Source organism: Electrona antarctica, assembly GCF_951216825.1.
Source record: "Electrona antarctica genome assembly, chromosome: 11".
In the NCBI taxonomy this organism is placed as follows: Eukaryota; Metazoa; Chordata; class Actinopteri; order Myctophiformes; family Myctophidae; genus Electrona; species Electrona antarctica.
Window position 1 is genome coordinate 1,538,806 of NC_136792.1, and position 26,780 is coordinate 1,565,585.

The following is a 26,780-nucleotide window of genomic DNA, read 5'->3' on the forward strand; positions in this document are numbered from 1 at the left end:
CAAAGATTTAAGCAATATTACACGAGAGGGGGTGGTTTAACGTCATTAATGCACGTCTGCAATGCTGAAGGAAAGAGCCTGCAAGGCGAGTTCCGAAAGCAACGCAGAAGTTCATCAATGACGTTAAACCACCCCCTCGAGTGTAATGTTGCAATTATACAACAGTTACCCTTAAAACTAAGAAAATCGCTGAACAACATTTTTTTAATGACAGATGTAGTCACTATGACCACAAATGTCCCAAGAAACTAGCTAGCCTAGCCACCGAGTTTGCTGCGCTCTGGGAGAACAGAGCAGCTGAATTCTTTGTTTTGATTAGGTGTGGAGGGGAGGCATACTATGGTCCGACGGAGCATTGGTTCGATATGCGTCCGCACCTCGGACTAGCGCCTGCTCCCGTGCTTGCGGTTATGGTTAGGTTAGGGGTTGGGGTATCGGATCAATGAATCGTCGGACCAAACACATGTACCCGGTGTGGAGTGGTGCTCGTTTGAACCACGGCTAGAAGGCTGTTTCAACCAATCAGATTGCTTCCTCGAAACGACCTGTTGTATAATGTGCTTTTAATTGTTGCAGGTGGATTGGTGGCCAAAAGGTGCCGTTTCCACACCCAAACTAAAGGGGTCACGGGACAGACACGAGATGAGAATGATGCTTTACCAGTGATCAGACATTTGATCCACACACAATTATGTCAAATTATACACACTTACCAGTTATTTGCCTCAATGACACTAACAGGATGTAAGGGATACAACATTCATTGTGCCATAATTGTATTGCATAGTGTGTACTGTGTATTGTGGATTTGCACAGTACTGCATGTATTGTTGTATCTGTGCATATAGGACCCCCTCTAAAATGAAATTGCTGCATCTCAAGGGGCTATCCTCTATTCTGACGCAATGTTCACCATTATTATAATCCACAAGACAACCTGTTTATTGTAGAACGGATATATTTGACGATATGGCTTTACATATTTGACTCAGGTGAAGTTGGCAGTAATGTGAAATTGTATTTTGTGACGTCTATGCTATTCTATGTGTTTTAACTTTGGTCTGCCTCGCGGGATACTGTGCCAAAATCATGTTCTTCATGTCATCAGACATATGCCATATATATTATTCTTTAATAATCATCATTCTTGGGCCATGCATTTTATGTAAAATATATACTCGAGCGGGGTATATTTTTACATAAATAATGTATGTAACATAATCACATACAGTCACATACAGCACAGTATGTTTATATTGTTTGAACTATTCAACTTTAATTTTATATTAGAAGTCAGTGTGGTTCGGACAGGCCTTGCATGTCTTGTATGTAATGTCGACGATGTATGCAAATAAACGGAACTGAAAATACCCTCTACTTCTTTCACAATGACGGTTGCGTCATGACAAACTGATCGCAGATCAGATCTTCTACACTGGTGATGATCCAGTCTTGTCCATGTATGGCTATCCAGGGTTTGATGAGGTCAGTGTCGTGATCTTCATATGGAGACAGCCATATATGGAGCATGTTACGAGGCGTGACGGACTGACGGCCATACTGTATATGGTGGCGTGACGGACTGATTGACATGTTTTGCAGGTTTCCATAGTAATCTGCGACCTACAGTCGCAATATTTCTATTTAATCTTCTTGTGTTACATAACTGACTATTCTAAGTTAAATAAATTGTTATAAACGTTTTCGGTGAAATATAATTTTTTGGGATCAGTTTTTTATTTTTCCTGAAAAAAAAATATATAGCACGCAAAGCAAGCACGCACTCACACACGCATGCACCAGTGGCACAGCCAGAAATGCAGTCCAAGATGGGCCTGGCCACGGCTAGCTGGGCCGTCACGCGCGCGCACTATATTTGCCGTATGTTGGGGTCTCTTTCGGGTTATGTAGTGCTATATTGGATCACTCCAATATATGATAGTTCCTCCGCTAGGTGGAGCCATCGAGCGGACTTACCGATGATTCCCGTGCTATTACACGGGAAAGTGACATGCGAGCGAGCAGTCACTGCTGGATGAGGTCAAGGCGGCTAACACACTAAAGGTGTATGTTGCCGCTATCTCTGCATGCAATTCTGATGGCCCTGATGGACAGCTGCAAGGACCCGTTGCTGTCGATCTTTATGAAGGGAGTGAGGCACCTCCACCCAGCGAAGGCTCTTCAGGTCCTCGCTTGGGACCTTGGCTTGGTGCTCTCAGCACTCGGGAAGCCTCCCTTTGAGCCCCTGGATACTGCCTCTCTTCAGCACCTTTCATGGAAAATTGCGTTTCTCTTGGCAGTCACCTCTGCGGTTGGTGAGCTCCATGCGCTCTCAGTGAGAGCGGAGTGTCTTCAGATGGGTCCTGGTAAGGCCAGTGTGACTTTGCGACCCAATTCCTCCTTTCTGCCGAAGGTTCTGTCCGTGGGACATGTGAATCAGCCTCTTCACCTGTCAGCCTATACGTCCCTTCCATGAATGTGGAGGGCTCGGGTGATGCTCCTAACGTCCTCTGCCTGGTAAGGGCTTTGGACGCTTACGCTTAAGTACAAAAGTATTGCTATCAAAATGTACTTAAACCTGAGAACAGATTCTACAAATGTCTTCTAAATCCTGACAGTTTTCTGAAAAACCCTGTTTCTGTATCAGTGGATCTCAAACTATTTAATGTCAACGACCCCCAACAATATATGAAATTGGCCGCCGACCCCCATCTAAAAATATGTTGTTCCAGGAACGCCTCCAGAAGCAAAGATTTGAGTTAAAATCGTTTGCTCTGAAAGAATATATATTCAAAGATCTGCGCCAAATTTTCATGATTTTTCAAAAAATAGCAGAGTGCTATATGAGCTTGTAGCTCTGCTCTTTTTCAATAGCTAAAGTTATAACATAATGCTCAAAACACCAAAAGTCGTTCCCGTCCAGAATGGGTTAAAAGCACCAAAAGTAGGAAGTTCTCATCAGTGTGGTTTTTGTCGACTAAAACTAAGACGAAAAATGTTTGTCTACTACCTTTTTCCACTGACGAAAACGAAATGGAAACTAAATGAAAACTAAGCTATGACGACTAAAGCTAAGACGAAAAATGTTCGTCGACTACCTTTTTCCACTGACGAAAACTCCATCAGGCGCCCCGGCTGGCCAGGGGGAGGCTGCGTCAAACTATTGTGACACTGCATTCCTATTAATCACGCCATGCCCTGCATTAAACACTCATCAATCATAATGATCTGTTTTGATAGGATCTGTTTGCATAGGTCCATTCTTTCTTCTTTTGAGGGCGTGACAAACTGACAACGACCTCAGATGAGCTCAGACACTCCACACTCCACACAGGTGTGTTTGTGAAGAAGCAGCGTCTTTTCTCCTGTGCAGAAGAAGGTAAAATGTCTATTATCTTCACCTGGATGTGAATTCCTATAGTGGGAATTTGACATGTTTGATCAATTTGTGTGCTTTGTATTAGTACCATTGTATAACAGTGTGACTTTAGATGTGTGAAATACGTGAATAAGTTGTTCTTTCTAAATCCATACTGCATGTCAAAACTTACTGACAGATTATGTTGTATTAAAATAGTGGATCTACAAGCTAGTTCACAACGAGTTGCAGCGTTACACGTTGTGAGCTTGTAGATCTGCTATTTTCAGCATGCAGCGTACAATCTTGCATTACGGCGCTATCAAGGCCTGCCAACATATGTTTTGTTGGCAAAATCAACTGTAGATTTAGTTGACTTGCATCTTATGACATTTAGTCCACTAAAATTAGACTAAGGGCTATCTTGCGCCACCCCTTTAGCCTTATCCCTAGAATAGTTCAAATAGCTGATCTACAAGCTCACAGTGTGTAGATGTAGATCGGCTAGTTGAACTATTTTAAAATGTTTTTTTCAAAATAGTAAAAAATAGCGAAAAAGTTGAGGGATAAGGGCAGGCAAGATAAGGCCCTAAATCTACAACTTTTCAGATGACTAAAATGTGACTAAAACTAAATGACCTCAAAAGACAAAGATTTGTGTCAAAATCAACACTGCTGGACAATCAATATCTGTAGCCATCTTGGTGTATGTTAATATTGTGAGTATTGTAAGCCTGAGCGGTCTGTTGGGCATCTTGTGGTGCACAACACTATAATTCTGGTGTCCCAAAATTGAAAATCGAAAATTGTCTTGTTTTTCAATATCAGCTTTTTAACTACAAGGATGGAAAACGAAAATTGACTCAAATCGCGTTTTTCTTTTTTGTTAAACACAACTTCTTGCCAAGATAACAAGTATTCTGAAATCCAAAATCCAAAATCCAAAAATGCCCTTTTTCAATTTCCAATATCTGTCTTTCGTCTACATGAATGGAAAATGAAGTCCTCTTTCCGCTTGTAGTTCTAACACACCCGGAACCGATCCGGAAGCTTCCAATATGTTTTTAGCTAGCCGACTGTAGGGCTAACAGATTAGCACAGTACTGTACTGTACAGTAGCCTACAGCAATCTTGCGTGCGGGACGGACCGTCGGAACAGGACGGGTCCGTCGGACGCGGCCGTGGATCTCCCGGTGCACCCCATTTATGATTATTGATTATGATGATCGCCCTTTTTTTAATAGCCTAGGCCTACTTTATTATACAGAAACAAAAACACAATACAACATCAAGACAATTAATGCTTTGTGACTGATCATATCTGTTCTTATCCTTGTTTCCATATCGCCTATCTTTTTTCAGTCCTGTGTATTGTCACCGGAGGAGACAATACATTCATTTATTGTTTTAATTTATTTATTTACAATACATTTCTAAGCGATATCTTTATATAGTGCTGGGTGTGTGGGTGTGATGCAATGATAGCCATTGCATACATTGCAATCGGATTCAGCACTAAGATAATAGATAATTAATTTAGAATTAAATGAATCGATAAAATAACGCATTATTCAATGATGCGTTATGGCTACGCACTGTGTGGGTGCAGATAGCCGATCTACAACCTCATAGCCTATATGAATATGTAATGAACCTATATGATGATAATAATAGATAGCCAAATGTGCTTCCTTGCACACTTTTGATTGCACCTGTTAAAATCTTATTCAGCTGTGAGCGGATAGATAGATAGATAGATAGATAGATAGATAGATAGATAGATAGATAGATAGATAGATAGATAGATAGATAGATAGATAGATAGATAGATAGAGACAGACAGACAGACAGACAGACAGACAGACAGACATATGTCAATCATGTCACTGCAGTTCAATTAAATGCTATTTTTAACTAAAACTTTTAGCATCAATAATAATCGTATAGTGTTCAACATTTGTAAACGGCAATGCTGCCAACTCTCATGCTTTGAGAGTGACAGTCACGCAATGTGGCCACGCCACACCTCCCATTTCTCACGCGCGCACAATACGCACGGCGAGGGGGGGCATATAATGTGCCAAAAAAGCCAAGTCGGCTCTCAATGTTCTCCGCGGCTCTGCCGCGTAATAACGCGCGCGCATATGTGCGTCCTCCCCAACGGCAAAGTAGCCGATCTGCATGAGATAATGCAGCGCTGTTATATGCAGGCAGCAGACTGCAGTAGTAGGGTAACTATAGTGAACCACCAAATCGTCAGCAGGTCCCTGACTGTGACGCATGGAAATGTTTATGGAAAACAATAGCCTCCACAACAAGTGAGTAGCCTAAGTGACTATCTCTCTGGCGTCTCTTGCGCGAGATGAGGAACGGTGCCAGTGCGCACATAAGTCCTTGTGTGTGTGTGTGTGTGTGTGTGTGTGTGTGTGTGTGTGTGTGAGGGGAGAGGGGCCGCATCGCGACTCGTCGTTAGTTCTGTTCAGAGAGAGAGAGAGGGAGGGAGGGAGAGAGAGAGAGGGAGGGAGGGAGAGAGAGAGATAGGGGGACTCTCTCTCTCTGGGGAGGCAGAGAGAGAGAGAGAGAGAGAGAGAGAGAGGCAGAGAGAGATAGGGGGACTCTCTCTCTCTGGGGAGGCAGAGAGAGAGAGAGAGAGAGAGAGAGTGCCCACAGGTGTGTGGACATGGGGAAATCATGAAATAAGAAAATGTAAAAAATAAGGCATTTTCCCAAATTTAGAATTTTTATTTCACAACATATTCCCCAATTTCCACTGAGGTTATGGGGTGAATGAATGTGCCAACACAGTGACATTGTCCTGCATCAGATCACATCAGAATACGTTTTTAAAAGTCTGACTTTTATATAAACCGATATGGATATTTAATAGGAGACATGCTGGGCACACATGGACAAAATGTGGGTTATTATTTAGCATCATATGCAGATATCATTTTCTTTTGCAGTTTATAATTAAGCAAAAAAAAAGGAAAAAATATCCACAAATATGTATGATTTTTTGAGTGGTCCAACCACTCCCTTATGGAGCTATGTGTGTGGCTGGCATGGCTGGCTGGCTGGCTGGGTCTGAGCACGAAAACATCATGGTTGTTTTTCACCACCTGTGCGCAACCTAACACACACACAAACACACACGCACATATTAACTGCATGTATTTATGATGATTTTGGGTGTGCCAGTACAGTACAGAAGTGGGACCCCGACACGGTAGCTCTGTCATTTCTCAACCGTTTCTGACTCTGGGTGGCACACCGGAACCGGCCCGGTCCCCCGGGCACGTTCCTGGGGGTCTGGATGTTCCGGGGACCCCGGGGCCCCTAACATGCATGGTAACTCTGTCATTTCTCTACCGTTTCGGACGCGGGGCGGCTCGCCGGAACCGGCCCGGCACCCTGGGCTCGATCCTGTGGGTCTGAAACCCCCCCCCCTCCCCCCACTCACTTCACATGGGTGTGATTTTATTTTCTAGGGTGGGATGTCTGTATTCCTCTAAATCAATGTTAAAAAAGGCCAAATCGACATTAAAAAAGGCATTTTTTTAAATAAATGTTTATAAATGCTTTATAACAGGTCGTTATTGTAAAGTGCTACCTTAAAATCTTATTCAGCTGTGAGCGGATAGATAGATAGATAGTGATGCTTCGTTATCGTGCGAGAATTATCTGATAGTCCAATAAACAGGCTGTAAACATAAGTCATGGAATTATAAGAACTGGCATATTTTAATGATTGCCTGGGATGCTTTATTCACACATCACAAATTAGATTGGATCATATCAGTCCGTTGGTCGGGGCGCCCCTTGAAGCAGGCCAGAGGGGTCGTCTGACCTGGAGAATTAGATTGGATCATATCAGTCCGTTGGTCGGGGCGCCCCTTGAAGCAGGCCAGAGAGGTCGTCTGACCTGAAGAACTCTGACGTGTCTCTACTTTTTCAGACACTATATAGAAATATTTCTGTCTCTCTGTGACCTTGCTAAGCACAGGGGTGCACACTCTTATAAGTAATGGTAACTGCTTAAAAGGTCTACTTTATCCCACCGGCAGGGCAGGCAGGGCAGGCAGGCAGGGCGGGCGGGCGGGCGGGCGGGCGGGCAGGCAGGCAGGCAGGCAGGCAGGCAGGCAGGCAGGCAGGCAGGCGTCAATCACTGCAGTTCAATTAAATGCTATTTTTAACTAATGCTAATAGTTAATGCTTTAACTAAAACTTCCTCTTGTTAAACATTTGTAAAGTCATGATGGCACTTCTTTGAAGCCTCTGCTAAAAAGATAAGATTGCATTGCATTATAGAGAACAAGAAAAATGTTTTGCGTGCGTGCGTGCGTGCGTGCGTGCGTGCGTGCGTGCAGGTGTGTGTGATGTCGGCTTTGCCGCATTGGCGTGAACTCTGACCGGTCTGTGTAATGTAATGGACTGCCAGGACTGGTGACGGTGTTTAAAACAATGTATCTGTTAAAGCTATTTATCTGTAAACATCTGTAAAATAAAAGTGGAAAGGATCGGACGACGAGTTATCATTGACCTGTCAATCAAGGCGTGCGCAAATAGCCGTATAGCCAATATTCCTGTACCGCGGTGACAGAACATCAGGCGCAGTGCCGCACTGTGTAGGCCTAGGCCTACCTTGTGTTCAAGGTAGGCAGACCCCCAGGAACGTGCCCGGGGGACCGGGGCTGTTCCGGTGTGCCACCCAGAGTCAGAAACGGTTGAGAAATGACAGAGCTACCGTGTCGGGGTCCCACTTCTGTACTGTACTGTACTGTACTGTACTGTACTGGACTGTACTGTACTGTACTGTACTGTACTGTACTGTACTGGCACACCCAAAATCATCATAAATACATGCAGTTAATATGTGCGTGTGTGTTTGTGTGTGTGTTAGGTTGCGCACAGGTGGTGAAAAACAACCATGATGTTTTCGTGCTCAGACCCAGCCAGCCAGCCAGCCAGCCATGCCAGCCACACACATAGCTCCATAAGGGAGTGGTTGGACCACTCAAAAAATCATACATATTTGTGGATATTTTTTCCTTTTTTTTGCTTAATTATAAACTGCAAAAGAAAATGATATCTGCATATGATGCTAAATAATAACCCACATTTTGTCCATGTGTCCATGTGTGCCCAGCATGTCTCCTATTAAATATCCATATCGGTTTATATAAAAGTCAGACTTTTAAAAACGTATTCTGATGTGATCTGATGCAGGACAATGTCACTGTGTTGGCACATTCATTCACCCCATAACCTCAGTGGAAATTGGGGAATATGTTGTGAAATAAAAATTCTAAATTTGGGAAAATGCCTTATTTCTTCTTATTTCATGATTTCCCCATGCCCACACACCTGTGGGCACTCTCTCTCTCTCTCTCTGCCTCCCCAGAGAGAGAGAGTCCCCCTATCTCTCTCTGCCTCTCTCTCTCTCTCTCTCTGCCTCCCCAGAGAGAGAGAGAGTCCCCCTATCTCTCTCTCTCCCTCCCTCCCTCTCTCTCTCTCTCTCTCTCTCTCTCTCTCTCTCCTACTTTGCCGTTGGGGAGGACGCACATATGCGCGCGCGTTATTACGCGCGGAGCCGGGGAGAACATTGAGAGCCGACTTGGCTTTTTTGGCACATTTTTGGTAGACGAAAGACAGATATTGGAAATTGAAAAAGGGCATTTTTGGATTTTCGTTTTTCGATTTCAGAATACTTGGCAAGAAGTTGTGTTTAACAAAAAAGAAAAACGCGATTTGAGTCAATTTTCGTTTTCCATCCTTGTAGTTAAAAAGCTGATATTGAAAAACAAGCCAATTTTCGATTTTCAATTTTGGGACACCAGACAGAATATTGATTGAACACAAGATACACGGATTCCTTCTATCTGTACAGTAGGGCTGCACAACATTTCATATCTCTGTATTTATGCCAAATATTGTGATATCGATATGATACGATATTACCGTTAACATTTCATATTCTATATTTTAAGTGTTGCAACATTGAAAATTAAACATTATTCAAAAAGTGTGTTAGTGAGTTTGCTTACGCACTGGACCAGAGGAAACAACGTGATTCTGAATCCATCGCAAGTCAGCAGGGAGTCAAACATTCTGATATTTAATATACTGTGTGCGTGCGTGCGTGCGTGCGTGCGTGCGTGCGTGCGTGCGTGCGTATGCACATGCGTGTGTTTGGGCCAGTAGTTTTGGCTCTGTGGGCAGGTTGCCAAGTCCTGCTGGAAAAGTTAGATCAGCATCAACAAAAAGCAAGATATGGAAGCACACAGTGCTGTAGCTCTGGTCCATAGCTCTATAAATGCAACGCATTAGAGCTATGGACCAGAGCTAACAGTGCTGTAGCTCTGGTCCATAGCTCTATAAATGCAACGCATTAGAGCTATGGACCAGAGCTAACAGTGCTGTAGCTCTGGTCCATAGCTCTATAAATGCAACGCATTAGAGCTATGGACCAGAGCTAACAGTGCTGTAGCTCTGGTCCATAGCTCTATAAATGCAACGCATTAGAGCTATGGACCAGAGCTAACAGTGCTGTAGCTCTGGTCCATAGCTCTATAAATGCAACGCATTAGAGCTATGGACCAGAGCTAACAGTGCTGTACAATATCATAATAGACGGTTGTGTTGAGACCCTGGACTTGATAAAACACAGTGATGATTTAGGCCATGTCATCTGCATGCTGTTGGTCCACTGACAGTGGAAGCCTCAGTATGTTGACAAGCTTTTATGGAGATGCTGATTTTCCTTTCCAGCTCGATTTGGCACCTGCCCACAGAGCCAAAACTACTAGTAACTGGTGTACTGACCATGGTATTACAGTGCTTAACTGACCAGCCAACTGGCCTGACCTGAACCCCACAGAGAATCTTAGTTTTAGTCACCTGGAATGTTTTAGTGTTAGTCTAGTTTTAGTCGACTAAATGTCATAAGATTTTAGTCGACTCAATCTACAGTTGATTTAGTCGACTAAAATGTCTTTTGGCGGGCCTTGATGGCGTCGTAATGACTGATTTTACACTTGCTGAAAATAGCCGATCTACAAGCTCACAACTTGTCCCGCTGCGATGCGTTGTGTGCTTGTAGATCTGCTATTTTCAGCATGCAACCAAGTGTAAAATGACTTATACTGGATCTCTTGTCCACTAGTCCCTTCCTAACATGTTAGTCTAGTTTGTATCTGTTGTCAATACATTTAGTATTAGTTTTAGTCAACATAGCTTAGTTTTCATTCAGTTTCCATTTAGTTTTGGTCAGTGAAAAAAGGTAGTCGACGAACATTTTTCGTCTTAGTTTTAGTCGACAATAACAACACTGCTGAGTACATTGCATTGTTTCTGAACTGTTTAATTTGTCTAAAATTGTGATAAACGCAGATGTGTATAATAAAGAAGCAATTGCTTTTGATTTCATCCTACCCCTTTCCTTGACAAGCCACATGTTGGGAGGTTAGGGGAAGTTAGACCTATATTTTAATATATTTATTAAAACAGATTTATTGAACAGATTCCTTCAAGACAGGAGCCGTTGGCGAACACACACTAGACGTCACTTCAAGGTCCACCGTTAAAAATGGAGACCAAGTATGCCATCATCTTCATCTGCATCGTGGCCCTGGTCATCATCGAACAGGAGACCAACATCTTATCGAGGTGAGGGAGGTGGCCTTCATATTGAGATGCAGTGGAAGTTACGGGTCCATTTGGTTCCAGTTGTATACTGTTGTAAACATGTAAATGTCCAATCGGTTCCTAAACCTGTAAATGTCTAATTGGTTCCTAAACCTGTAAATGTCTAATCATATCGATATGATATGATATAGTACTTTATTGTCAATTAGCACTGAAATTTGTCTTGTGGCCCAGCGGCCTGGTATGCAACACATATACACACATTTGACATAACACAAAAACAGAAATAAAAATACAGTTACATACATAGAGACATAAGTCCTGGCCAAAAACCTGATTAAGCCGACAAAATACTTCTTCAGTCTGACCTTATTGTATGCTGGTTCCTATATATAATTGGTTCCTATTCCTAACTATCTATCTATGATTTTGCTGGTGAGCCCCTGGAACCCCTTCAAGGACCCCTGGGGGTCCCCGGAGGGACCGGACCCCCACTTTGAGAACCGTACTGTAATATCAATTTTGCAGGCAATGAAATTGCAGCACCCGACCCGACTCAACATAGACAAAAAGTAGAAAGAAATTAAAAGAACATGCATATTGACATTTTTGTAGACCAAAATAAACTGCACAATTCAACCTGTCAAATCTAAACAATATAAAGTATAGGCCTCTACTGTATGTGTGATGGAGATGGAGATTTAAGGCCCACACATACCCCAGTTTTAGGTGATACGGTGACGACCACGGTCACGGTGGTTGGGAAAACTACAACATTTGTTTGTACGCTGAATTAGTTTATATGAAATGTGAGCTAATAAATCCAACTTGTCTCATCAGGGTCTCTGATGAGCTGATCCAGAGAGTGACTCCAAATCCGACGCCACAAACCCAGCAGGGTCTGCCCTCCGAGGAGCCAGAGGAGGAGGAGGACATCATGGACGCCCACAGCCACAGCGGAGGCCACAAGCACATCCTAATCCTCGCCTCGACCAGGACGGGTTCCTCGTTTGTGGGGGAGCTTTTCAACCAGCACGGCGACAATATGTTCTATCTGTACGAACCCCTGTGGCACGTAAATTCCATGCTGAAGGCCACCACCGGGTCGGTGTTGGCAGGGATCCACAAGGGTGTTCTCCAGGGACTGTTCCTGTGCGACTTCACCCCTCTGGAAAAGTTCATTTCTCCGCGGCCTCGGAACCATGTGACGTCCACGCTGTTCTGTAGACATGCCAGCGCAGCTCTCTGTAAAAAGCCTGTCTGCACTCCTGCGGTCAAGGATCTGTGGTATTGCAGATTTTGATAACTTTTGTTTTCACGTAGAGCCAGTATTCGGCCAGTCAATCTATGCTACAAAGGGGCGTGACCCAGAAGATATTGCAATAGTAATGTGATATCGTTAATTGGTCCTAATATCCTCCTACATCATATATTAAAAGTTTTCCTTTATGGATTTAGTGGAACATACTTTTTTTCCAGGTCAAAAGTTGGGGTACCGTACCATTAACAACCTATATAAGGCATTTAAATTCCTCATTATGCTGTAAGTAGCATGTGACGTGTCAAACTAGGGGTTTTTCATGATTCTGAATCCATTCCAAGCATTCAGTTTTGCCACTGCTGACCTCATCACATTTGTGATGACGGCTATGGCCATTTTTAGCCCCAAGGAGTGCAAAACTAATGCTTGCAATGGATTCAGAATCATGAAAACCCCCTAGTTCGTCACGTCACATGTTACTTAAAGCATAATGAAATTTAGAAATGTTTTGCCTTATATACAGTAGGTTGTTAACACTTTAATTGCCCGGAACTATTTAATCCATTACATTCTTGCGCCCAGTCGATTTATAAACACGGACGCCTTTTCCGGACGGACCGGCGGAAGTTCATGATGTTGTGTAGCAGCTAACAATAGCCACACCACTCTAGAATCGATCGACAACAACGGGAGACAAGAATAAATCTATCGAGACTAGCGACTGGACTGCGGAGCGCCGTCTAACACAGGATATTTTTTCAGAAAAAGACGGGATGATTTAGATTGCGAGTAATGAACGTTTTAAGATTTTCGTTTTCATCAGCTAAACAGAGGAGGGAGTTTTTCGATGACGTCTCACTCTTGCGCGTCACCGAGGAGAGCCCAGGAGGCGCGCCTGGGCTATACAGCCATGCGATCTGTTCTCGTATCAATAAACTTCGTCTTTTGGACAATACTTCGTCCTGGGCGACGGGCGTTACTAATAGAAAGGACAAAGAACTTCGTCCTGGGCGTTCGGATTGTTAACACTTAGCCCGCTAGCATTTATTGAAAAATTAGGATCTAATTCACGCCAGCATTTTTCCCAGTCGAGCTCTTATTTTGAAAAGCCACGTTTACTACCGGAAGTAGTATTATCCTAGTAAGTTGAACAGGTCCCGTTCAACTGTTGTTTACAATATGGGTCTATGCCGGGGGACTGGAGAGCTCCACATCGCCGGCTCTGTGCCATCAAAGAAACGCTGTTTTGACCAAAAATGCCAGATGACAAGGAATAGGAGATACAGGCGATTGAAAGAAACGGATAGAATGGATTCTTATGGTGCCGATGATCTAAGATGGGCTCCGGAGTCTTGTTAGCTACCAGATGCTAACGTAAGTAGCATTATGGCTCGAACGATCGAATGCACTATAAAAGCGCAATTGCCATTAATCAACGGCAATGGCGGTAAGCGTAGTATCAAAAAATAGGCTTCAATTGACCTACATCTACAGCAATGGCGGTGAAAGAATTAATGGTACCCCAACTTTCAACGCCTGAATTAACCATGATCCACTAAATATTTCATTTTTTAATTTTTTATTTTTTATTTATAATATGTTCTTGAACGATTACTATTGCAATTTTATTTTGGGTCAAACCTTAGATTGACTGGCCTATACGGGCCAGCTGTGTAGAACAGGTTTGGTCTGTTAGTGTTGATTTTGACAGCAGTTTTTTCCGTGTTGGCTACAGAAGTGGGGTGTGGTTATACTCTATGCTCAATCTGTACCAGCTCAGTGGGTGGCCTTGTGGTTAGAGTGTCCGCCCTGAGACTGGGAGGTCGGGGTTCGATCCCCGGCCGGGTCATACCAAAGACTCTAAAAAATGGGACCCAGTGTCTCCCTGCTTGACACTCAGCATCAAGGGTTGGATTGGGGGGTAAGTGTCATGTCCAGGGGGTGTACTTGTACATCCAGCTGCCTCACGCTACAGAAACAGGAGATAGGCTCCTGCCCTATGGGCCTCATGGCTACAGAAACAGGAGATAGGCTCCTGCCCTGTGGGCCTCATGGCTACAGAAACAGGAGATAGGCTCCTGTGGGCCTCATGGCTACATAAACAGGAGATAGGCTCCTGCCCTATGGGCCTCATGGCTACAGAAACAGGAGATAGGCTCCTGCCCTATGGGCCTCATGGCTACAGAAACAGGAGATAGGCTCCTGCCCTATGGGCCTCATGGCTACAGAAACAGGAGATAGGCTCCTGCCCTATGGGCCTCATGGCTACAGAAACAGGAGATAGGCTCCTGCCCTGTGGGCCTCATGGCTACAGAAACAGGAGATAGGCTCCTGCCCCTATGGGCCTGATGGATACAGGAGATAGGCTCCTGCCCATAGTGGCTACAGAGATAGGCTCCTGCCCCTATGGGCCTCATGGCTACAGAAACAGGAGACAGGCTCCTGCCCTATGGGCCTCATGGCTACAGAAACAGGAGACAGGCTCCTGCCCTATGGGCCTCATGGCTACAGAGATAGGCTCCTGCCCATAGTGGCTACAGAGATAGGCTCCTGCCCCTATGGGCCTCATGGCTACAGAAACAGGAGACAGGCTCCTGCCCTATGGGCCTCATGGCTACAGAAACAGGAGACAGGCTCCTGCCCTATGGGCCTCATGGCTACAGAAACAGGAGACAGGCTCCTGCCCTATGGGCCTCATGGCTACAGAAACAGGAGACAGGCTCCTGCCCTATGGGCCTCATGGTTACAGAAACAGGAGATATGCTCCTGCCCTATGGGCCTCATGGCTACAGAAACAGGATACAGGCTCCTGCCCTATGGGCCTCATGGCTACAGAAACAGGAGACAGGCTCCTGCCCTATGGGCCTCATGGATACAGAAACAGGAGATAGGCTCCTGCCCTGTGGGCCTCATGGCTACAGAAACAGGAGATAGGCTCCTGCCCTGTGGGCCTCATGGCTACAGAAACAGGAGATAGGCTCCTGCCCTATGGGCCTCATGGCTACAGAAACAGGAGATAGGCTCCTGCCCTATGGGCCTCATGGCTACAGAAACAGGAGATAGGCTACTGCCCTATGGGCCTCATGGCTACCGAAACAGGAGATAGGCTCCTGCCCTATGGGCCTCATGGCTACAGAAACAGGAGATAGGCTCCTGCCCTATGGGCCTCATGGCTACAGAAACAGGAGATAGGCTCCTGCCCTATGGGCCTCATGGCTACAGAAACAGGAGACAGGCTCCTGCCCTATGGGCCTCATGGCTACAGAAACAGGAGATAGGCTCCTGCCCTATGGGCCTCATGGCTACAGAAACAGGAGATAGGCTCCTGCCCTATGGGCCTCATGGCTACAGAAACAGGAGATAGGCTCCTGCCCTATGGGCCTCATGGCTACAGAAACAGGAGATAGGCTCCTGCCCTATGGGCCTCATGGCTACAGAAACAGGAGACAGGCTCCTGCCCTATGGGCCTCATGGCTAAGCATCTGTATAGGCTTTTGAATGTCACCACAAAACTCACATTAGCATATTAGCACATTATTGCTGATGTACTGTATAGGCATTGTTCAGTCTATACTGTATAGGCCGTGCATAAACTGCATATCACTGTATGAATGATGTAAAAGGATATATGGGAACGTAATTCTGTTTGTAAGATAAGATTTAGGCTATTATGCATAGGGGGATTCAACAGCCAGGCTAATTAATTCAGGAGTCTGAAAGCCGTTGCAATTGCAGAGGGAAGCCACAGCGTTTTACAGTAGGCTCTGTGCGGGGTATCCAGAAAGTACCATTGTATGGTTAACTGATCCAGTTAACTTTCCCATAGCTTAGTTTGATTGGCTTATTGGCAGCAATGGAAACAAATATGACACCCCCGGCCTCGTATTTGTTTCCGGTTAATTGGCTGCCAATCAAACTGCAGGAAAATTAACCCGAACCCGAGTATGCAACCTTTTGGAAACCCGCGACTACAGTTATTCAGAGAGTCTTGTTTTGACTCCACACTAAGGACTTACAGCTAGATATGTCCCTCTCTTCACCCAGGAACCAGTGTAATACGCAAAGCTGCAGGCCTCTCAACCTGTCCCTGGCGTCCCAATCCTGCCTCACTAAAGAGCACCGCGCCATCAAGACCGTCCGCCTGCGCCAGCTAGACATCCTGCGTCCCTTGGTGGAAGACCCTCGTCTGGACCTGAGGGTCATCCAGCTGGTGCGAGACCCCCGGGCCATCCTGGCGTCCCGCATGGCGACCTTCCCCGACATCTTCCAGAAGTGGAGGACGTGGGCGCGGCAGGGCAAGGTGCCCGAGGACGACGAGCATGTGAAGTGGCTGAAGGAGGAATGCGACAGCGTCCGCATGTCGGCCATGGTGGGTCTGAGCCGGCCTCGCTGGCTGCGGCGACGCTACATGCTGCTGCGCTACGAGGACGTCACCCGCTACCCCATGCAGAAGGCCGAGGAGATTTACAGCTTTGCGGGGATACCGTTCAGTTCACAGGCCAGGGAGTGGATTCTGAGGAACACGCAGACCACGCCGGCGAACATCGATCCTTACTCCACCATGAGGAACTCCTTGGAGCAGGCGGACAAGTGGAGGTTTAGCCTGCCGTACGAGCTGGTCCAGGTCGTTCAGATGGTGTGCGGGCCGACCATGGAACTGTTTGGGTACAGCCTTGTGGACGATGAGAAGACGTTGGTCAATAGGTCCGTCAGCCTGCTTGACCCGTTGTACCTGATGTAGCAAAGATTTAAGCAATATTACACGAGAGGGGGTGGTTTAACGTCATTAACGCACGCCTGCGATACTGCAGGAACGAGCCTGCAAGGCGAGTTCCGAAAGCAATGCAGAAGTGCATCAATGACGTTAAACCACCCCCTCTCGTGTAATGTTACAATTATACAACAGTAAAAGTCATTACACACTGGCGAATTAGCGACGCGAATTATACGTGCGAATGACTTGTGTAATGTTAAAACTAAAAAAATCGCTGAAAAAACATATTATTTTAATGGCAGATGTAGTCACTACGACCACAAATGTCGCAAGAAACTAGCTAGCCTAGCCACCCAGTTTGCTGCTCTCTGGGAGAACAGAGCAGCTGAATGCTTTGTTTTGATTAGGTGTGGAGTGGTGCTCGTTTGAACCACGGCTAGAAGGCTGTTTCAACCAATCATATTGCTTCCTCAAAACGACCTGTTGTATAATGTGCTTTTAATTGTTGCAGGTGGATTGATGGCCAAAAGGTGCCGTTTCCACACCCAAACTAAACGGGTCACGGGACAGACACGAGATGAGAATGATGCTTTACCAGTGATCAGACATTTGATCCACACACAATTATGTCAAATTATACACACTTACCAGTTATTTGCCTCAATGACACTAACAGGATGTAAGGGATACAACATTCATTGTGCCATAATTGTATTGCATAGTGTGTACTGTGTATTGTGGATTTGCACAGTACTGCATGTATTGTTGTATCGGTGCATATAGGACCCCCTCTAAAATGAGATGCTGCATCTCAAGGGGCTCCTCTATTCTGACGCAATGCTCACCCTTATTATAATCCACAAGACAACCTGTTTATTGTAGAACGGATATATTTGACGATATGGCTTTAAATATTTGACTCAGGTGAAGTTGGCAGTAATGTGAAATTGTATTTTGTGACGTCTATGCTATTCTATGTGTTTTAACTTTGGTCTGCCTCGCGGGATACTGTGCCAAAATCATGTTCTTCATGTCATCAGACAAATGCCATATATATTATTCTTTAATAATCATCATTCTTGGGCCATGCATTTTATGTAAAATATAATGCCATAAAGAGTGTTGTAATGATCTGCAGGACGCGAGGGGATAAATACACATCTTCTTTCCTTCATTGTATTTGTCAGGTCAAGTGGTTTGTACAGTATGTAGCAAAGCTAAGTATCTGGGACTCTTAGTAGTCTATTGGCTATGGTGATGCCTATGATACTTAGTATCCTATTGGCTATATGGCGATGCCTATGATACTTAGTATCCTATTGGCTATATGGCGATGCCTATGATACTTAGTATCCTATTGGCTATGGCGATGCCTATGCTACTTAGTAGCCTATTGGCTATATGGCGCTGCCTATGATACTTAGTAGTCTATTGGCTATATGGCGCTGCCTATGATACTTAGTAGTCTATTGGCTATGGCGCTGCCTATGGCGCTGCCTAACTTGTCAGGTATAATCGAGCGGGTATATTTTATACATAAATAATGTATGTAAGATAATCAGTCACATACAGCATATTATGTTTATATTGTTTGAACTATTCAACCTTAATTTTATATTAGAAGTCAGTGTGGTTCGGACAGGCCTTGCATGTCTTGTATGTAATGTCGACGATGTATGCAAATAAACGGAACTGAAAATACCCTCTATTTCTTTCACAATGACGGTTGCGTCATGACAAACTGATCACAGATCAGATCTTCTACAGTATCGTTGTTTCAACCAATACAAGCGAGCTGTTGGGGGCTCAGTGCTTCTGGTGCTGCTGCTGTTGGGGGCTCAGTGCTTCTGGTGCTGCTGCTGTTGGGTGCTCAGTGCTTCTGGTGCTGCTGCTGTTGGGGGCTCAGTGCTTCTGGTGCTGCTGCTGTTGGGTGCTCAGTGCTTCTGGTGCTGCTGCTGTTGGGGGCTCAGTGCTTCTGGTGCTGCTGCTGTTGGGTGCTCAGTGCTTCTGGTGCTGCTGCTGTTGGGGGCTCAGTGCTTCTGGTGCTGCTGCTGTTGGGGGCTCAGTGCTTCTGGTGCTGCTGCTGTTGGGGGCTCAGTGCTTGTGGTGCTGCTGCTGTTGGGGGCTCAGTGCTTGTGGTGCTGCTGCTGTTGGGGGCTCCGTGCTTCTGGTGCTGCTGCTGTTGGGGGCTCAGTGCTTCTGGTGCTGCTGCTGTTGGGGGCTCCGTGCTTCTGGTGCTGCTGCTGTTGGGGGCTCAGCAACCCGAGCCGGTGGAGGGCTGGATCGATGGGTCTGTTCAACTTCATTCCTCACGCCGTTAAGGGTAAGTCAACCACTTGGACAGCTCTTTATGGCTGTCTACAACCACATCACTTGGTGACCCACAATAATAATAATAATAATAAACTTTATTTGTATAGCACCTTTCATACATAAATGCAACTCAAAGTGCTTCACAGGGCAGTACATAAAAATAGCAATAAAACACAGGCAAGCAGTTAGACGGATAAAACAATGGTAAAGAGCAAACAACAAAAAAAGCATAAAAACATAGATGGACGAGAAACAAAGCACACCGCAAAAGGTCAGAATAGAGAACTCAACTAAAACTAAAACTAAAACTCAATTAAAAGCAAGAGTAAAAAGGTGAGTCTTGAGTTGAGCTTTAAGAATGTCTACAGAGGGTGCGTGTCTAAGTTGAAATGGAAGTCGATTCCAGGCTGTAGGCCCATAGAAGCAGAAGGCTGCCTCACCATATTTTTTTAGGCACTTCAAGCAGGCCAGCAGTGGAGGACCTGAGGGGGCGGTTAGGAACGTATCTGGGTAGGCATTCGCAAAGGTATGAAGGTGCAAGACCGTTTAGGGATTTATAAACAAATAAAATCATTTTAAAATCAATCCTAAAAACCACCGGGAGCCAATGTAGTGAGTGTAAAACTGGAGTAATATGATCTCTCATCTTAGTTTTGGTTAAAACCCTAGCAGCCGCATTTTGAACAAGTTGGATTCTGTCTGTTGACTTCTTTGGCAGGCCCGAGAGGAGGGAATTACAGTAATCGAAACGCGGAAAAACCAAAGCGTGGACCAATGCAGTCTTGGTTGCTTGATTAATGTGAGTGTTGAAATTTAATTCTGAGTCAATAATAACCCCCAGGTTCTTTACTATGGACTTACTTCCTACAGTCAGGTTGCCGGTCCCCATTGTCGATTTTGTCAACTGAAACTATGACGGAAAATGTTCGTCGACTTTTTTCACTGACAAAAACTAAATGGAAACTAAGCTATGATGACTAAAACTAAGACTAAATATATTGACAATTTCGTCAACAAATAAAAACTAGACTAAAATGTTAGGAAGGGGACTATAGTGAACTAGTCATCTGCTATTTTCAGCATGCAACCAAGTGTAAAATTACTTATACTGGATCTCTTATCAGTCATTGTACACTTACTTGGTTGCATGCTGAAAATAGCATGCAACCAAGTGTAAAACGAGTGTACAACGCATCGCGCTGCGACACGTTGTATGGTAGAGTATGTTAATACAATATAACTTATATATATATATATTTTTTTTTCATATTTTGAAAATTCCTCTAATCGGGTGTGCAGGTGACGACATGCACAATATCATTTAATTTTCTTTATTTTCTTTATAATGGGCTTCGGTGGCAACGAGGGCCAGAACTGGTTTCCACCAGGTCCACTGTGCAGTATGTGAACCATGGTGACATTGATCAATTTGATAAAAAGCTTCTGATATATTATTTAGGGCCCCAAATCTATAAATCTCACACTATTAAGGCAACCGGCCGGTTCCACGCGCTGCACAAGGTGCCCTTTTTTTCACTTGAGAACCTGCCCCTCTAAATGTCTGTGCACGTTCGGGAAAGGAAAAAAAAATATATATATATATATATATATATATATATATATATATATTTCCGAACGTGTGCCATAGATTGGTGATTGGTCATTTCTGAACCATTTTTTAATATACAAAGTTCTCCATATTCCTTGATAATTCTACTTTGCTATATCAGCCATCCTTCTATTGTCTCCCAATGAAACGATATCAATTATTGAAGACCTAACGTTGGATGATGGCCACATTACATGCACGCAGAAAGAAGGCTATACTCACTCCATTTTTGTTGGGGGGGGGGGGGGGGGGAGCCGATCATGTTGTGAGCTTGTAGATCAGCAGTTCTTTTGTTTTTAGCCGGATGTCAGGGTTAAAGTGTTTAGCTATAGCTACCCAGTGAGCCTGTTTTTAGCCGGATGTCAGGGTTAAAGTGTTTAGCTATAGCTACCCAGTGAGCCTGTTTTTAGCTGGATGTCAGGGTTAAAGTGTTTAGCTATAGCTACCCAGTGAGCCTGTGGCCCATACATATATTATGCCACATATATTCCATGTTTGGGATTTCAATAATTGGGTCTTTAATATCAGTACAGTTGCAGGAGAAAAAGGGCCACTTAGGTGAATGGGTGCGTAGGATACTTGAGAGCTACACATTAGGTTATTACAGTAGGCCTAGATAGATAGATGGCTTCTCAGAGGACAGTGTTATTTGAGGACAGGAGGATTATTTGAGGACTTGTTTGTCAACATAGCTTAAGTTGTGGTTCCATTAGGGTGCGGTGCTGTAGTCTATGTTGATGATAAAGAATGAACCTATGCATGACGACCTGACAGTCAAAACAGATCATTATGATATTAAGTGCTTAATGAAGGGCATGGCGTGATTTCTAGGAATGCAGTGTCACAATAGTTTGACGCAAAGGTGCCTAACCCTGATCAGAGGTGAGGAAGAGGTCTGATGGGGAGCCTGTGGACCCTCCGAGGGTCTCCATGAGTTATGTTGAGTGTTATTATAACTAGCCCTTACCCGTTGTGAGATATTGCCCCCCCATAAATATCTTTAATTGCCGTTCATTAAGAAAAATACTTGCAGCGGGGGGGTACTGCGCCCTGGGTGCGTTTTCGCATTTTTAATTCACTCATAAATTCATTATTAATTTATAATGTGTTAAATTGGAAAAAGGGCTTCGTGCAGACCTCCATGTTATTATGGTCAATGCCTGTGTCAAAAGTGGGAGCGATTGTTGCAGGCGGTGAGGAGATACGTGTTTCTGACATTCATTCAGACATTGAGTTAATTATAGTATGATAGTTAGTTGGCGGTGCTTCTCAACAGATGACATGCCATGTTTTCATCTTTTCCACTGTGGTCACATACCGTTGAGTTGACTCTCACATACTGTACGACGTAGTGCTGCAGGTAGGTATCACGTACAGTACCACATACTGTACGACGTAGTGCTGCAGGTAGGTATCACGTACAGTACCACATACTGTACGACGTAGTGCTGCAGGTAGGTATCACGTACAGTACCACATACTGTACGACGTAGTGCTGCAGGTAGGTATCACGTACAGTACCACATACTGTACGACGTAGTGCTGCAGGTAGGTATCACGTACAGTACCACATACTGTACGACGTAGTGCTGCAGGTAGGTATCACGTACAGTACCACATACTGTACGACGTAGTGCTGCAGGTAGGTATCACGTACAGTACCACATACTGTACGACGTAGTGCTGCAGGTAGGTATCACGTACAGTACCACATACTGTACGACGTAGTGCTGCAGGTAGGTATCACGTACAGTACCACATACTGTACGACGTAGTGCTGCAGGTAGGTATCACGTACAGTACCACATACTGTACGACGTAGTGCTGCAGGTAGGTATCACGTACAGTACCACATACTGTACGACGTAGTGCTGCAGGTAGGTATCACGTACAGTACCACATACTGTACGACGTAGTGCTGCAGGTAGGTATCACGTACAGTACCACATACTGTACGACGTAGTGCTGCAGGTAGGTATCACGTACAGTACCACATACTGTACGACGTAGTGCTGCAGGTAGGTATCACGTACAGTACCACATACCGTACGACGTAGTGCTGCAGGTAGGTATCACGTACAGTACCACATACCGTACGACGTAGTGCTGCAGGTAGGTATCACGTACAGTACCACATACCGTACGACGTAGTGCTGCAGGTAGGTATCACGTACAGTACCACATACCGTACGACGTAGTGCTGCAGGTAGGTATCACGTACAGTACCACATACCGTACGACGTAGTGCTGCAGGTAGGTATCACGTACAGTACCACATACCGTACGACGTAGTGCTGCAGGTAGGTATCACGTACAGTACCACATACTGTACGACGTAGTGCTGCAGGTAGGTATCACGTACAGTACCACATACTGTACGACGTAGTGCTGCAGGTAGGTATCACGTACAGTACCACATACCGTACGACGTAGTGCTGCAGGTAGGTATCACGTACAGTACCACATACCGTACGACGTAGTGCTGCAGGTAGGTATCACGTACAGTACCACCAATCATCCTGACACTTTATTTAAGGTTATTGTAGCAGTCAATTTATATTGGGAGGGGGCGGGGCGGGGGTCCCGAGACATTGCCAAAGCATTTCCGGGGGGGGCGGGGGTGGGGGGGTTCTTTTTGCAACTGAATGGCTGGAAAGTGGAAATGAAGAGTTTACATATAGTACACATAGTACATGCATACACCTTCCCTAATGATTATATCTGGTTTCAGTATTTATTTATGGTGTATTGTCTCTATTATTAAGGTTATTGTAGCAGTCGATTTATATTGGTGGTCGGGAGGGGGCGGGGCGGGGGTCCTGAGACATTGCCAAAGCATTTGAATGTTTTAGTGTTAGTCTAGTTTTAGTCGACTATAAATGTCATAAGATTTTAGTCAAACAAACAGGAAGGTAGGAGCGCACACCAGTAGTGGGGAGGTGCTGACCGCAGGAGATAACTATGACTGAGAAAGGAGAGAGGCCGCACAGCTCGTAGTCACGATGCCATCAAAATCTTTATTTTTCCAACGTTTCGTTTGACCAGCCAACTGGCCTGACCTGAACCCCACAGAGAATCTTAGTTTTAGTCACCTGGAATGTTTTAGTGTTAGTCTAGTTTTAGTCGACTAAATGTCATAAGATAGTGTGTTAGCCGCCTTGACCTCATCCAGCAGTGACTGCTCGCTCGCTCGCATGTCACTTTCCCGTGTAATAGCACGGGAATCATCGGTAAGTCCGCTCGATGGCTCCACCTAGCGGAGGAACTATCATATATTGGAGTGATCCAATATAGCGCTACATAACCCGAAAGAGACCCCAACATACGGCAAATATAGTGCGCGCGCGTGACGGCCCAGCTAGCCGTGGCCAGGCCCATCTTGGACTGCATTTCTGGCTGTGCCACTGGTGCATGCGTGTGTGAGTGCGTGCTTGCTTGCGTGCTATATATATTTTTTTAAACTGATCCCAAAAAATGATATTTCACCGAAAACGTTTATAACAATTGATTTAACTTAGAATAGTCAGTTATGTAACACAAGAAGATTAAATAGAAATATTGCGACTGTAGGTCGCAGATTACTATGGAAACCTGCAAAACCTGTCAGTCAGTCCGTCACGCCACCATATACAGTATGGCCGTCAGTCCGTCACGCCTCATAACATGCTCCATATATGGCTGTCTCCATATGAAGATCACGACACTGACCTCATCAAACCCTGGATAGCCATACATGGACAAGACTGGATCATCACCTAGATCTGCAACACTGCATCTCTGCATCTGACATAAAACATAAACTATTCAAACTATTGTAATGTTGTTAGAACATTTAATTACAGCAGTGCAATTATGTGAATGTCCTAAACAAACGCTGCTGTCACAGAGTGTCAGGTGAGAACAGATTGATGTCACAGAAATGTAGTTTGAGGGCGTGACAAACCTCAGATGAGCTCGGACACTCCACACTCCACACAGGTGTGTTTGTGAAGAAGCAGCGTCTTTTCTCTCAGCATCTCCTGTGCAGATGAAGGTAAAATGTCTATTATCTTCACCGGGATGTGAATTCCTATAGTGGGAATTTGACATGTTTGATCAATTTGTGTGCTTTGTATTAGCACCATTGTATAACGGTGTGACTTTATGTGTGTGAAACACTTGAATAAGTTGTTCTTTCTAAAAAATAAAAGTTACTGTTGCGCGTGCCAAGCTGTCATTCTCTTGTATTATATATCGTATTATTTATTTATTTCCCACCACAGAGTAACCTCGCGCAGCAGACTATCCAGCATGAATCTTCCACCCCGAAGACACCGGCTGTGTCGGTAGGCCAATCAGAGGCAGGCGGGGCGTTACCATGTCTATGCTCGGACGTAGAAAAGATATACGCGGCTGAAGGATACCGGATTTGATAGTGGTTTCCCATACTCATGTTTCAGTCCACACTGTTTCTGCATCAAGGCTAATGTTTTGCTTTGGTGGAAAAAATGGTGGTAAAAAGTTGAATATCATGTACGTTATTAGTAAATGAGGCCTTTTACCCTCAACCTGACTGCTTTATTCTAGAATGAGTTTTGTCTGTTGAACGACAGCGATGAATGGAGGAGAGCTGAGTGAACAGATTCCTTCGAGACAGGAGCCGTTGGCGAACACACACTAGACGTCACTTCAAGGTCCACCGTTAAAAATGGAGACCAAGTATGCCATCATCTTCATCTGCATCGTGGCCCTGGTCATCATCGAACAGGAGACCAACATCTTATCGAGGTGAGGGAGGTGGCCTTCATATTGAGATGCAGTGGAAGTTACGGGTCCATTTGGTTCCAGTTGTATACTGTTGTAAACATGTAAATGTCCAATCGGTTCCTAAACCTGTAAATGTCTAATTGGTTCCTAAACCTGTAAATGTCTAATTGATATGATATGATATATTACTTTATTGTCAATTCGCACTGAAATTTGTCTTGTGGCCCAGCGGCCTGGTATGCAACACATATACACACATTTGACATAACACAAAAACAGAAAGACAAATACAGTTACATACATAGAGACATAAGGGCACAGAGCAATGTCCACAGCTCAGTCTAGTCCTGGACACAGAGCAATGTCCACAGCTCAGTCTAGTCCTGGACACAGAGCAATGTCTACAGCTCAGTCTAGTCCTGGACACAGAGCAATGTCCACAGCTCAGTCTAGTCCTGGACACAGAGCAATGTCCACAGCTCAGTCTAGTCCTGGGCACAGAGCAATGTCCACGGCTCAGTCTAGTCCTGGACACAGAGCAATGTCCACAGCTCAGTCTAGTCCGGGACACAGAGCAGTGTCCACAGCTCAGTCTAGGCCTGGACACAGAGCAATGTCCACAGCTCAGTCTAGTCCTGGACACAGAGCAATGTCCACAGCTCAGTCTAGTCCTGGACACAGAGCAATGTCCACAGCTCAGTCTAGTCCGGGACACAGAGCAGTGTCCACAGCTCAGTCTAGGCCTGGACACAGAGCAATGTCCACAGCTCAGTCTAGTCCTGGACACAGAGCAGTGTCCACAGCTCAGTCTAGGCCTGGACACAGAGCAATGTCCACAGCTCAGTCTAGTCCTGGACACAGAGCAATGTCCACAGCTCAGTCTAGTCCTGGCCAAAAACCTGATTAAGCCTCAGTCGACAAAATACTTCTTCAGTCTGACCTTATTGTATGCTGGTTCCTATATATAATTGGTTCCTATTCCTAATTAGGGATATTATTGCTATTTATCGGGTATTGAGGGCTAATTGGGCGTTGTGTTGATGGGTTATTGGGTCTAGGGGTTGATGGGTTATTGGGTTAGTTTGATACGAAGTTGGGTATCGCCCTATTAATCTTTTTTCACATGTTTAATCAT

At 44.8% G+C, this 26,780-nt stretch overlaps 2 protein-coding genes across 2 annotated transcripts in view; both read left to right on the forward strand.

The window, feature by feature from the left end:
- Nucleotides 1-10,943: 10,943 nt before the first annotated feature.
- LOC306932980 (carbohydrate sulfotransferase 3-like) lies at nucleotides 10,944-17,004 on the forward strand (the record flags this gene model as incomplete). The annotated part of the gene is made up of 3 exons (XM_079514950.1): nucleotides 10,944-11,023; nucleotides 11,843-12,289; nucleotides 16,308-17,004. 3 exons carry the CDS (start codon nucleotides 10,944-10,946, stop codon nucleotides 17,002-17,004), a joined length of 1,224 nt encoding a protein of 407 aa, XP_079371076.1.
- An 8,582-nt stretch (nucleotides 17,005-25,586) lies between these two features.
- LOC306932981 (carbohydrate sulfotransferase 3-like) overlaps nucleotides 25,587-26,780 on the forward strand; it is a gene marked incomplete at both ends in the record, with an annotated part of 43,082 nt that continues 41,888 nt past the window's right edge. Inside the window, one exon of the mRNA XM_079514951.1 lies at nucleotides 25,587-25,666. Within this exon, the coding sequence (XP_079371077.1) occupies nucleotides 25,587-25,666 (80 nt within the window). The remainder of the gene's footprint in view (nucleotides 25,667-26,780) is intronic.